This window comes from Colossoma macropomum, unplaced genomic scaffold (assembly GCF_904425465.1).
Source record: "Colossoma macropomum unplaced genomic scaffold, Colossoma_macropomum, whole genome shotgun sequence".
Classification (NCBI taxonomy): Eukaryota; Metazoa; Chordata; class Actinopteri; order Characiformes; family Serrasalmidae; genus Colossoma; species Colossoma macropomum.
Genome location: NW_023494795.1, coordinates 35372976 through 35386523, shown reverse-complemented (window position 1 = coordinate 35386523; position 13548 = coordinate 35372976). Strand labels below are relative to the sequence as shown.

The 13548-nt window shown below is 40.2% G+C and overlaps 2 protein-coding genes across 3 annotated transcripts in view; one reads left to right on the top strand and one right to left on the bottom strand.

The window, feature by feature from the left end:
* The window catches only part of sesn1 (sestrin 1), a 61125-nt gene extending 59497 nt beyond the window's left edge, over positions 1–1628 (bottom strand). The window contains exons 1-2 of the mRNA XM_036582309.1: positions 1526–1628; positions 595–887 (exon numbers count right to left, since the gene is read on the bottom strand). Of these exons, the coding sequence (XP_036438202.1) occupies positions 595–849 (255 nt within the window). The 5' untranslated portion in view covers positions 850–887; positions 1526–1628. The remainder of the gene's footprint in view (positions 1–594; positions 888–1525) is intronic.
* Positions 1629–1746: 118 nt separating this feature from the next.
* cep57l1 (centrosomal protein 57, like 1) lies at positions 1747–13270 on the top strand. Of its 2 annotated transcripts, none has more exons than XM_036582312.1 (11): positions 1747–2034; positions 8435–8621; positions 9037–9213; positions 9302–9423; positions 9775–9894; positions 10914–10991; positions 11092–11184; positions 11412–11486; positions 11605–11831; positions 12147–12291; positions 12725–13270. In XM_036582312.1, the coding sequence occupies exons 2-11, from the start codon at positions 8501–8503 to the stop codon at positions 12968–12970; spliced, it is 1404 nt and encodes a 467-aa protein (XP_036438205.1). In that variant the 5' UTR covers positions 1747–2034; positions 8435–8500; the 3' UTR covers positions 12971–13270. The 2 variants fall into 2 exon arrangements, with proteins under 2 accessions (XP_036438205.1, XP_036438204.1); XM_036582311.1 differs by lacking the exon at positions 1747–2034 and adding an exon at positions 7644–7756.
* Positions 13271–13548: the final 278 nt, after the last annotated feature.

Below are 13548 nucleotides of genomic sequence, written 5' to 3'. Positions count from 1 at the left end.
CTTGGTTTCCATATACGAACTATATGGACTGGAGAGTGAACTGTATGTTTTGAAATTTAGCAATGTTTATTTAGCAATGTTTACTTTTATCTCTTATATTTGGGGGAAAAAAGGAGAAAATTCAGTTTTACACAATATTGGCCCTTTAAATCACCAGTTTCATGCTGGAGCCTCTCCTCTTGATTCTCAGGAGGAACCATGTACTACAGGATAATGTTTGTCACACCCTCTGGCTAGAATTCACCAAACACAGTTTGTCATCAAGTAGAAATGGCAGACAGAATTTGAAATACCAATCGCGTCTGCTTAAGCAGCTTTCTCTCCATGTCAGGCCTTGTCAGACGGAAGCAGAAATTAATCTCTGCTGGAGAGCCTTCATGAATTAGAAAAGATCTGTTCACTTAAGCAGAGATTTTACACAGGCCAAAAATAACAGCATAACACATGCACATTACACACAGACCATGTAAGTCTTCATAAATTAATGGGCTTTTTTTAGCTTTTTTCCCCCCTTTCTCTTAAAAGCACCAACAGTTTTCCACCACTTTCTCTTTCGTGTTTATCTGTTTGTCTGTCTGTCTGATTCTCTCTCACCTGGATGCTCCGGAGCAGCCAAATGCATTTCTCCCTCACGTCGCCAAACGGACATCTCTTGGACAGCATGAGGATGCGAGCCAGTACATGATTGAGGTCGCTGGCTGAGGGAGAGCAGGGGGGCCCCGGGACGGGTCCTATACTCTCCACTCTCCTCATCACCTCCTGCTGAAGGCTCTCCATGGCTGCGTCTCTGGAGGCAGCATCACGACTCGCCAACCCTTCCCACATCGCCACACCATCTCTGCCATCCATCGCTGTGATGATATTCTTTGAGTTTTATTTCTGGTGGGCTGTGGCAAAATCAAAGGCATCCAAGTTTATCTCTTGGCTGTTAGCTGTGCTGTTCACAATGATTTCTGAATACGAGTTCAAGTTCAAGCATTAAAATCTGCAATATTAAGATAAAAGCTCAGACACACCGCTAGACATTTAATCAGAAACTGTCTTTGCTCTCTGCAGACGAGAACCTATGCATGCATTACTGTGCCTATGTACACAACACCAACAAACCTCTTTATAAGGATTTTCGACAACGTGACCCTGAATGCAGATTCCCGTTCTTTCTGAAATGGCTTTTTTAATGAAAAAGGCTGACACAATTTAAATTTGGCCATCTCATTTACATCTATTTATGGTTTTAAAACGTTAAGGGCAGCAATACCACAAGTAAACAGAGATATGAAAAGAACCTGGACAGAGTTACACTTTTAGAAAAACAACGCATTAGCAACAAGCTAACTGTAGAACAGAACACAGCAACGAATAACGTTTTGCAACTATGAACTTGTGTTGCCAGTGTTGGTCCATTCAATCCCTTCACAGCGGCCCTTAACGACAACAAACGCGCTCATATTGAAAAGGACTGGCCACGAAAAAATATTCGTCTACACTGCTGCAGGGCTACGGGGTGTCAAAAGTGAATACTTACAAATTTTACATTCTTTCTTCTCGTTTCTGCTCCCGATGGACTGTCCCCGTTTGCGCTTCAGTCCTGAACAGCAACACCCACTAGGAGTATCTTGTAGGGAGGACTGGAGTAAACATATGATAGGCAAGGAATGTTGACCAATGCAGTCACACAAAAACAAAAGCGGGCGGGAACAACAGCCCAGTGAACCAATCAGCGAAGAAATGGGGCGTGTCTCGCACTATACTGCATGGGTTTCTGGGGACTGTAGTGTAGAAGTGTTTAAATCTCTATATCGTTGAATGCGGATTCAGAACGCATTAAACCTCAACTACCGACATCCAAAGCGGTCGCTGTTAACTTCAAGAGCCCCGCCACTACTTGTTTATCACAAAACCTTATTATTTACGTAAACCATGTAGCACATCCTCAGCTTTTATTACCATCGAGGCTAATTAAACCGATTTCTTTATACAAATATTTGCATATACAACAATAGTTAGTAGTGATGTGATACAGATCTCTAGCAGGTAAAATCAAATTTCTTATGTTCTGTATGCATCATTTGGCATGGTGGATTTAATCAAATATAATTTGATAGTGCTATGCTGGTTTCTTCTTTCTAAAAAATTTCAAAATAAATGTTTTCATCGTGGCAGATTCCTAAACCCACATTGATTTAGGGTAACATAAATGCAACATTTACCATTACTGTATACAGTAGCCTACATACAGTATAATGTAGTGTACACTTTCTCTTCTAGGTGTCATGAGTTTTTCAAGGATATCTAGATCCAATGTTGCATCACTCTGTAACTAATAGTACACATGTTCTATAGAAGCCTTGTAGTTTTAAATCCTGTCCTCTCATGTCTTTATTATTATTATTGAAGAAAACCAAGATTATTCCAGTTAAAAATGGTTCTATATAGCACCAAAAAGGGTTCTTCTATTGTTACCATGTATAACTTGTAACAGTAAAGGAACCTTTTTTGGTGCTATATAGAACCATTTTCAAAAAGGTTCTATAAAGAAGCACATACAACACATTCTCCATCAATCTGAAGAACCATTTCACTATGCAAAGAACAACTTAAGCATGAAATGGTTCTATATAGAACTCATGGTTCTAAATATAACCATTCCTTTCTCTAAAAAATCCTTGAAGAACCACCTTTTTAAGTGTGTAGGATTCAAATCCCTGGCTATTTGAATAATTCAAGACCCTTCACCTTAGTGTTGTGATGCTCCATTGAGGTCTTTACTTCCACAGATTTTTGTATGCAGGTTCTAGTGGCACGTTCAAACAAGTAAACATATTATTTAGTTTAGAACGCAGGTACTGTATTCAGTTCAGGGCCTGCTACTGTAGCCTAACATAGCCTTTTAAAACCTAGATCTTAACCAAGGAACGTGCTAAAACAGTGACCTGGTACTGTAGTACCCATTCATTTTATTTGTATTTAACACTGTCACCATATTACTTTACCACTTGAAGTTGACTAAGAGTTTAGATATTTCAGGCACCTTTGAGGGGGCACTGTTAGCCTGAGACATGCACAGGTGGTGAGCCAGTGCTGTCAGATCATTAAATTTGCTTATGGTAAATGATATGTTCATCCATAGACCATCTGTTTTCAGAAGAGAAGATAAGCAGCATGATAAAAGCATAGAGATTAAACTAGTCTGTTATGATTGTAAAAGCTTAAAATATTTCATTTGAAATAGAGAACAAGTCACGTCAGCTGCTAATTCTTTGGAAACTGTGTAATCTTGCTAATCTCCTGCAAAACGTAAAGTATTTGCAGCTACACACCCCGAGTATAGTGTCATGCTTAAAATATGTAGTTCTTCAGGGGCTCTTCAGTAAAGGCAATGGTATATACGTTTTGCTGTGATGGAAACTGAATGAATATGGTTCTGCTGTTGTTTCTTTGTTTGGTACTATATGGGGATTTTAGTGTAGAACCTCTCATATTTTTTATTCTTTTTGCTAAAGTTGATACAATTAAATGCATTGTAGAGATTTGTTTAAAAATAAAAATGCCCCATCATTAAGAGGTGCAGCATGTCCAAGAAGTACCTTTACCTGGAAAGCAAGGCTATTTAGGTTGCCATAACTGTGCTGTCTGTCACTGCATGCCAGAGTGCCCAGAAAAGAAGATTATGCCCAGTGTGTCCGTCATCATAGACCTTCCCTTTGAACTCTCACTCTTTAGCGGCGAAGATGAATGAAAACTGTGTTCCAACGTTTGTTGGAGGCAAACAAAGGCAGGTCTGTTAGCTAGAGTTTATAGCAGATAATAACTGACGAGACGAATCTGTCTTGCCTTTGCTGGTTGCTCGAAATTCAAGACAAAACAGGAGTTTCTGGTGCCATCTAGTGGACACAAGGACGTTTCCAAAGCCAATGAATCCACATGAACTATTAGCCTGCACAGAACCACAAAACATACTGCTCGAATGCTAAAATATACTACTTTGTTTTCCTGGTGATCCTGATCACTGATTAGAATATGTTGAGTCTCATGTAATCAGTTTTTTTCAGTACATCTTGGGACTGTTTTGAATCAAAATAAGGGCCATATGCTAAATGTATCTTGCTTTTTCTTTTCCTTGAGGTCAACTTGAGGTAATATGACTGGTTTTATGCAGCAAAAATGGTATATTTTTACATTTTACAACCTCTTTAATGTTACTGTGTAAATCTGTTTTGACTGGGTGTCCTATATTGTGACTCTAAACAGTTCACGGGCCTGTCTCATGAAGAAAGTTCAACAGAGACAGGGTTCCTGACCAAGTTTCAGTGTCACCAACAAAACCGCAGTTAACTTATTTTATAAAGGCGATGAACAACCTTCTCTGATCACTCAGATCCAGATGGAAAACAACACTACTACCACTCTACTGTGTGATTTGCTTCCTCTGCTAAAAAAGCGAAATTCCTCATGGGACTGATGCCACAAACACCAAAAAAAGTTATTTGGGAGTCAGGAGTGATGGGGGGTCAGGGTCTGTCAATGATCGGTCAGAAGCACGTTCAGATTGGGCCAAGAGCTGTGTGATCTGAAATCCTGATATGGCGGTGGTAAAAAATGAGCCTCCATGGGAGACAGAAAATCCAGGCTTAGAATGAACTAAGCTTAAGGTTAGCTGACTAAGCCTTAAATCCTGCTTTGTGGGACAGGCCCCAGGTTGAAACATTCTTTATAACTTCAGCGTGAATGGGAGAGGCTTAACTGCTGTGGTGTAAGGGTGCAAACACACTAATGCTACTGTGCACTGAACTGACGTCATTAGACTGGCAGCCTCCTTAAAAACTGTGCAAACCAGCACGCTTTGCCAGTGTGGTAGTGTATTTTCATGTATAGACTGAGGGCAGATTAAAAAAGAAGTCAGAACAACAGAAGCAGGTTTCCCTGCGGTTCTCGCTCATCCAGTTGTGTTTTTGTTATGTGCGCTGCACTTCTGCACTTCCAAGTTCCGCCTTTTGTGTTCTGTCAACATTACGTTCTCAATTAAAATTTAGAAAATCGATTTTTGACATTTGTGAATCGATTCAGAATCATTCACATCCGCATCGCGATGCATCTAAGAATCGATTTTTCCCCCCACCCCTAGTTCAGAGGTTGCAGGTGCACTTACACTTTGGACATGTCGGTCATCATCCAGTTTTTGCACAAATTTGATGGCTACCTATACACAAACAGAAAAAGTATTAAGACTACAAGCCCTGAAAGGGCAAGAGAAGAAATGATGACAATAAAATGGAATTTGGAGAGTGAATAGGCCCTCAGATATGCGTTATCCTTTGAAAACAGATCCAAAACCTCCTTCGCCTAGTTTTTCTCCAACAATGTAATGAGTGGCAAAGGTGTCTATGAACAGTGTTACAAATGAACATCAGCCATCTTTAAGTAATCTGGCATAGGTTCACTAATCATTTACAGGCTATGAGAGAAGCAGTGAGATCTAGTTTCTGATACCACACCAGGCCACTGTAAAATGAATCATTAAGATGATTATATTGCACTTATATTGAAGTAAAATGAAGTGTAAATGATTTAGGTGACAATGGACTGACCAGGCTTGGAGGCTTTCCTCTGTCTACGAGTCTTTCTCTGGGGCTGCTCCACTGCCCCTTTTCTCTTCTTCTTCGCTGGGGCTTCAGTGTTAGGAACCTCCAGCACTTTAACCAGTCCACACCTAGCAGAGCAGGTGTTTGTTCCCTGCAGGACAATCTGGCTACAGCCCTCCTCTGACCTTTTTCTCTTTCCATCTGACTACAGGATCATCATTTTAATATTCAAAAGAATTTCACACAACATAAGCTGAATATTAAAGTAATGATATCTACAAGACACGTATTGCAGTGGTGATCAATAAAATCAAATTTTTATCCTAAAAAGAATTGTTTTTATTCCAAATTCAAAATCTAAAATCTGATCGAATCTAGACCTTAATCTTGCTAGAACACAGCAAACTGACACAGCATTAATGTACACAATTAAACTCAGACTGTGTGAAATAACCTTTGGGTTCAGGGCGCTGCTCCATCATCTGCTATATGAGCTAAAAACAACCTGCAGTCTCACTTTCGTCTGAAAGTTAACTAAGATTATGCAAACGAGACGTGTGGAAGGTTTTTTCTCGTCGACTGACTAGAATTGGCAAAATTCCTCGCGCAGAAAGTCGTGTCGTTACCCTCACCCATTATGACGTCATAACGAGGGCGTTCTGATTGGCGCGTGTTGCCATGGCGCTGTTTAGAACTTCCAACATGTGTACTGAATTTGTTTGTATTTAAAACTGTCAGATGTTTCCAAAGAAAACACGACTCCAAAAATACACTAAACGGACTCAAATGAATGTTGCAGTGAGAAGCTATTCATTTAGGTTGCAAATATATTTGAGAGTTAAAGCCACGCCCCCATATTGTAGCAAAAGGTGATTCCTTTACTCGCTACTCTCAAACGCTGGGGGCGTGTCCGTGGAAGGCGCTGAAACCACGCCCATTCGCGGGAAAGTTGTAGCTTCTCTTCAGCTTCGAATTGTCCAGAAAGTAACTGCTGCGCCATTTAAGGTGGAACGAAAAAAACGAACAAAAAGCTGGCAAATAGGGAGTCACCTTCAGCCTTGTTCTATACTTACATATCCATTAGCTCGTTAGGTTGGGTAACAAAGCCTCTCTTCATTTGAAATAAAGTCGCTAGCAGCACTAGAATCCAATTATAAGGCATAGGACACTGACCAAGCCAAGAATCAACCTCATTCCTCTCAGTCTGCAACAGAATGGTATTTTTTCTCTCATTTATGCAAGCTGGCAACAGGTAATATTGACTAGCATGAGCCTAATAAAGACAGGCTGGAGAACAACTGATGCTAATGTGCTCTAGTTTTATACCGTTATAGTGTTGGGGGTGGGATTATGGTGTTAGGGGAGGGGTCATTCTAAGTATGGCTCCAGTGCGTCAACAAGGCCTGACAAAAATGATGGAAAACAGCTAAACAGTTTCAGCTCAACTCCCCAATTCAGTACTACATAGTTCACAGCTGCCTTATTTGTCCCAAAATCCTCTGTATCCGCGCTGAAGTGGTTAAAAAAAATAGCCGACAACACTAGCGCTGACACAGAGCACGATACTGCCTTCTAAGGCACTGATTTATGAGGCAACCGCAGGCAGGAAGGGATCGAGGCAGCTGCCTTCAGTTTCGGACACAGCCATGGCCTCCTTTTTCTTACTCTACGCCGACGCTGCAGTATTTGAAAATAATGGCTTAGCACTTCATTTAATGATTAAAAAATATTTAGGTGGTGGATTTTTTATTTTTAAAGATGGGAATGGGCTTCCATAACATTATACTGTCACAACTTTAGAGAAATACACTTTTTTCACTTTCCAAAACTGGTTTAGTTTGCAGTTCATTACAGTATCAGTGTCATTTTCATTAGACACCATTAAACATTTTGTCAAAACGTTATGCAACACCTTTGCTTCTTTGTAATTATTTGAGATTTTATAATGAACACTGTGTATTACGCCGTGCATAGGGTGCAAGAGTGCGCGCAAGCGGAACTGCATACAGCGGCAGCAAAAGAGGGAAATTTAAAATGAGGAAACAGACACTGTCAGCGACAGCTGTTAGCGCACTACCGTTAGCAAGCACGGATAGAGGATACTGACAAGAAAGCTGTTAACCACATCGCCAGCCGCGTATATCAGATCCACAATGGAACATTTACGAGACTGGGTAAATACTAACAAAATCAGCTCTAGATCGTTTAAACATTACCATCAGAAACATAAATTCTTTCAGCGAAAGGCAGAATATGAGGTAGCTAGCTAACGCTAACATAGTTAGCTTGGTTAGCGCAAGTCTTAACACAACGTGTGAATGTGTACAGTAGCTAATTAATAAAAAGTAAATTCTTACTGGTTTTTAGCGCAGTAAGTTAGTCTAACGCATTACAGCCAGTTTTCAGGGCTCGCTAACTTATTATTATAACCCATTTGTATTTAAACTAAACGTATGAGCAGTTAGCCAGTTTTAGCTAGCTAGCGTTTTGTTACGTTGCTTATGTAGCTTATAAAATACTTTGACACAGCCATTTCTTTGAGTAATAAACATTTAATAAGGCAAGTGGTATTTTATAGCTCGTCTAAGAAAGTAGATTATGCTGGCGGTGGACGTGTAACTTGGCTCTACTAGATTGGTCCATTTGTCGATATTAGAATATCAGCATTAACGTTAAATATTTTGAATACGGCGGGTGGGAGGAGGATGAGTTGCCCTTTTGAGTCTTAGTTCCTTTCAGTATTTCTTTTTCAGTTTTCATGCGCTGTTGCCCTCAGTTTGTTGGATGTTTGTAAAGCTGCTTTGAAGAGGTGTGTGTGAAGTGTATTGAATGCTTCTTTGTCTCCATTTCAGACTTTGTGTTTAGACTCCCCTTCCAAACATAGCTATGTTGGAAGCTTTTATAATCCTCCAGAGAAGATGTCCCATCAGCTGTGTGCTAATGCAGTACCACTACGACAGGACAAAGCTAAGAAAGCCATAAATCTAAGGGAAATCAGCGCCCAGACTTATCAAACTACCCCTGACGCTGGGAGCAGAGGTGAGTGAAGGTCGTGGCATGTATGCAAAAACTTAAACACCCCCAGTTAAAGTATGTTTTCAAAGTGAAAACATGTTCTCTACATGAAACGGATTTAAACATGGCATTTTCTGCACATTTTAGTGCACTGTTTACTTGCTGAGTGTAACATATTGGCAAAAAACTTTTACACAGGCCACATTTGTTTTATTTTTCCCTAATATGTTAAATTCAACACATTAACAGTAATTGTGCATTACAGCATGCAGACGCGTGTTCTCTGTAGAGGACATGTACTTAATTTCACTTCAAAAAATCAACAAAATATGTATTTTGTCCAGGGGTGCTTCAGCTATTGCATAGGACTGCATTGTTTTTGTAAGCTGGCATCAATGACTTGATTGTGGAAACTGATAGATGTCTCTGTGTTGAACAGCGGTGCTAGCGGCGCTGAAGACATTGCAGGAGAAGATGAGGCGGCTGGAGCTGGAACGAGTGCAGGCAGAGAGGAATGTGGAGCAGTTCTCCCAGGCTGCCCGCCAAAACGCCAGCTCTCCTGCCCATCCTGAACAGCAGAGTAGTGCCAGAGAAGAAGACTCTTCACGGAGGAAAGGTGACTGAGGTCTGTCTTTTTGAAACAGACATTCTTTTTAATCCCTTCCTCCTACTAACATGCACTCATTCTCACTCTGCTTGTACAGAGCTGGTGTCTCAGTTGCATTCAGCAGAAACACGCTGCTCTCTGCTGGAGAAACAGCTGGACTACATGAGGAAGATGGGGGAGAGTGCAGAGAGAGAGAGAATCACTTCAGTAAACAGACAGGTGAGTGGAGAGATGGAGAGAAGGTAGGAACTCTGACAAGCAGAGAAGTAGTCTTATACCCAAGGAACCAAGATTAATTAAAGCTTTAGTTCTAACCATTCAGTAACTAATATGCACCCTTTGTTGATTGTAATTGTTGTTTGAATAGTTTTGTAAGGTGGTTACTCTTTGGCAATAGTAAAGGCTTGAGTTTGGATAAGATTGAGATTGGCTTAAACACATATCAGTAAATTAGGTACTTACAAGAAGTAATCCTCTAAGTTCCTTTTAACTCTTTGGATGTTCGCTGTAGTACTTTCTTTGTCACACACACAATATCTTTCTTTTTCTTTACCCCTCACTCATTTGTAGGAGAGCAGGCAGCAGAATGAGAGATCATTCACTGATCCACAGATCCAGGCTCAGCTGCGGAAACTGGATAGATTGGAAAAAGAATGTCTTAAGCTCACCAACACACAGTCTGAGACAGAGGTATGGACACACTCACTGGAAGCAGAAATGGTGTGACTCATTCAAACTCCTCATTGGAAACTGTACCATGTCTGCCTTGAAGGTGTCAGCAAAGTAAATGCCTTCCTACACATTGTCACCAATTGTTTACTGCTTGTAGGGGGCACGGACTGTCATATATCAAGGAAAAAACAGACAAAAGAAACAGATGGCATCTCTGAGCAGAGAATGCCTTACTATGTCGTCTGATGAGGAAGCAATAAGGCCACTAAACACAGTTACTTGTTTCATAGATTCAACAAAGTAAGCTCGCATAAGTGTTGTTACTTGTTTGTGTGAGGCACAAATATTCTATTGAGATTGGCGAAAAAGCTTGACAGATCATAACATATAGGCTAAATACTACAGTTGTAGAGATGTTGTGGAAAATAAGATGGAGTTTACTTGTAATTGCTGAAAGTGCCCATATCCTACATTTTTCCCATGTTGTTGTTTTTTTTTTTTTAAGGTCCATCTGCAACATTTGTGTTGGGTGATAGTCCAAATAATCAGTATTCACTTTTATTGATTCATTTACACATGATTATTTCAAACCTCTCTTTATGCCTTAAACGATTGAAGACTGATTTATGACCAAATAAATGATCTCTGTTCTACTTCGCCCCCCTTAATTGTGCCCCTCTAAAAAAGTAGCCTGGTTTGCTTCACTGTGAATGGGCAGGATTAACTGCTCTAGGGTGAATAGGAGAATTATATGTGAATGCTGTGGTTTTCCAAAAGGTTTGTTTTGCAGATTAGTTTTTATATATGGACTTGGATTGGGGAGTCAACAGTATGTTTGGAAATGTTAACATTGTTTGCATATTACATCACACTGTTTTTTCCACAATATGGGCCCTTTAGAGTGGTCTGGAGCAATCTTTTTTTTATTTTTATTACAGTAGCACAAAGGACGTGCCAGTTACTAGGCTTTGAGTGGAGCTTTAGAATTTCCTGTCACACGTGCTCTGTAAGTAAATCTGTTTGTATGTTCTCTCAAGAGGAAGATTGAGCTTTTGGAACAGAAGTTACTCGAAGAGGAACATGAACGCAAACTTGTGCAGGAGAAAGCAAAGGAGGTGTGAACCAACTTTAGTTAACCATGGAATCAACTGGCTGCTTTTGGAACAATTATTTATTCCATGTTGTTGATCACATGTCTGTTCTTTCTGCTTACAGTTACAGAGAGAACTGGAAGCTAATCTGGTCACACTTTCAGCTGTTGAGGTCAAACCCAAAAAGAAGAAGAGTAAAGAGAAGGCCTTGAATAAGGTAAGAACTGTGTGCTTGTTGTCTTTTTGTAGAAGCCCTGTCCTAACACTAGATGGTGCTGTACTCAAAGAACTTGGTAAACGTTGTGTTATTGGAGGCATTTTATGAGCTATGGTTCCCACTTTTGCTAAGTAGATCAAAACAGAGAACAGTTTGGGTTATATATTTTGTTTTGTTTGTTTGTTTGTTTGTTTGTTTGGACATTCAACAACAATTAATAATTTTAGAAATCGGCGAGAACAGAGGTCCCAGTCACTCAGTACCTCCCTAAAGCCAAGCATATGCCATTTGTTGCTGGAACAGTGAGTACAGATCCTGACGCATAAACATGTCCATTCCATAGAAAATTTCCCTCATGCTAATGACAGATTTTTCTGTTACCTGTTGCTGTTTACATTTATTTGTGTTTCCTTGAATCAGTCGACAAGCCCCAGTCACTCTGTTAATGCCAACATTCAGAGTGTGCTGCACCTGATGAAGACAAGGCAGCCACGGCTATGTGAGAGGGTGCGCACTCTGCAGAGCGGGACAGAGAATAGCAAGAGCCCTTGCCAAGCCCCACTGTCCCCCAGTGAAGGAGCCGCAGCCCTGGGTAGCTTGTCTGAACTGCTGCTAGCCCTGCAGGATGAACTAGGACAGATGAGCTTGTGGGTAACTGTGGGGTGATGTGGGAGTTTTGTCTTGATTAATATGGGTAAAGGCTTGATGTGTTCACGCAAAGTGTGGTTAAAAAAAAAACAAAAAAAAAAAACAATCACAGACATGTATTTTTAAAGAATGAAGACCCCTCATGTATGAGGGTTACCTTCATATGACAGGGTTATTGAATGACTTGTATCAAGCATAATGACACAATTTGTGCACAATACAATTTACCTGTATTTAGGCCAGATATGAATAAGTGTTAACATCAGGTTGTTTGGTGCTGTATTAACTCTGAACTATGTGTCTATATGCTATAGTGAGCATCAAGAACTGGTCAGACAGATAGATGAGACTGATCAACGTGAACTGAGGGAGGATCTGGAGAGAGAGCTGGACTGCTTGGTCAGAAGGATGGAGGAGAAAGCAACCCAAATCTCCAAGCTACGCAAGCACCAGCAAACAGTGAGTGTGTTTATACTCCTCTGTTTTAAGAGCTGCATAAAAGCGTAATGTGATTATAAAACAACATTGTGATTTAGGGACTATTTTGCCTTATAATACATTTAAAAATACATTTTAGGCTAAAACCTTATCTCAAAACTATTATAAACAGTGTCTCAGGCACCATAACCATTTATTGCCATTTCACATAATAACTTTTTATGAGGTAGCTTTTAGAGACATTAAATCCATCAGACATATGGTTTCTTCCATCACCACTGTGAACAATTCAGACTCGAACAGCCCATTTCATGTTAAGCTACCCCAAATGACTGATTTACATCTTACTTATTTATGCAGTCATTGGCATATTAAAGGCTTCTGTGATGTTATAATGCAAAATCCACCATTAGATTATGTAACAAAAGACCTGTTTACATCTTTGTGTATCCAGGTCCAGAAGCTCTCCCAGTGTAGTCCTAAGAAGAAGCAGAGGCCCAAGCGTCTGGCCAGTGCAGATGGCCAGAATTTGGCTGGAGGTTTGAGTGGGGTCCGAGCTCTGCCTTGCTCCCCTGTTAAAGTTTCAGCCTCCAAAGGGCAGAGCCATCGCACAGTCAGTAAGGAGCGCCTGCAGCTCCTCAGAGGCGCCCAGAAGCTGCACTCAAGTCTCCGCCAACAGGACATTAATTGGGAAACATAGACTCTTTAATCAGCACCAGGGTACACTTCCACCTTAAAGAGTAAGCAAGTGGTGAAGAGAAGCGCATGAACTGAGAAACACTCTGATATGGGACATGACCCTTACTGAGCTATAGCTCTGAAAATGCACTAAGAATGTGTAGCATGTTTGTGGTATGAAATGAATGTAGCAGCACCAAGGTCATACAAATTGTAAGTTGTTGACTTTGGCTTAAGATTTTACAATGGCTCACTCATGGGCATTTTTTTCCATAGGCTTGTTACGTATTTGAATGTGTCCTTGTTTTCCTGAATTCTTTGTCGTCAGTGTTCACATTTTAATTTGGTTTTTATTTTCATGCTCTTCACAACTCTTTAAAGTGTATGAAAATATTAAGATATTTTAATAAAATATTGTCAAGGATTTACTTGTTCATAGTTTCATTTAGGCTTCTGCTTGCAATAAATTGCTTGATATCTTTTATTTGATGTCAAAGTTGATCTTATTTGATGTGCTTGCCATCTTGGCAGACACATTGTCTGCAATGTATCATCTTGTTCTTTGTGAAAACGCTGAATCAACTTGTTCTTGTATCTTGG

Excerpts from the sequence above, each read along its gene's own strand:
- cep57l1 (XM_036582311.1), top strand. The coding sequence starts at position 7,736 with ATGGAACATTTACGAGACTGG. Across the intron at positions 9,895-10,913 it reads ACACACAGTCTGAGACAGAG|AGGAAGATTGAGCTTTTGGA; the intron begins GTATGGACACAC and ends TGTTCTCTCAAG. Across the intron at positions 12,292-12,724 it reads TACGCAAGCACCAGCAAACA|GTCCAGAAGCTCTCCCAGTG; the intron begins GTGAGTGTGTTT and ends TTGTGTATCCAG.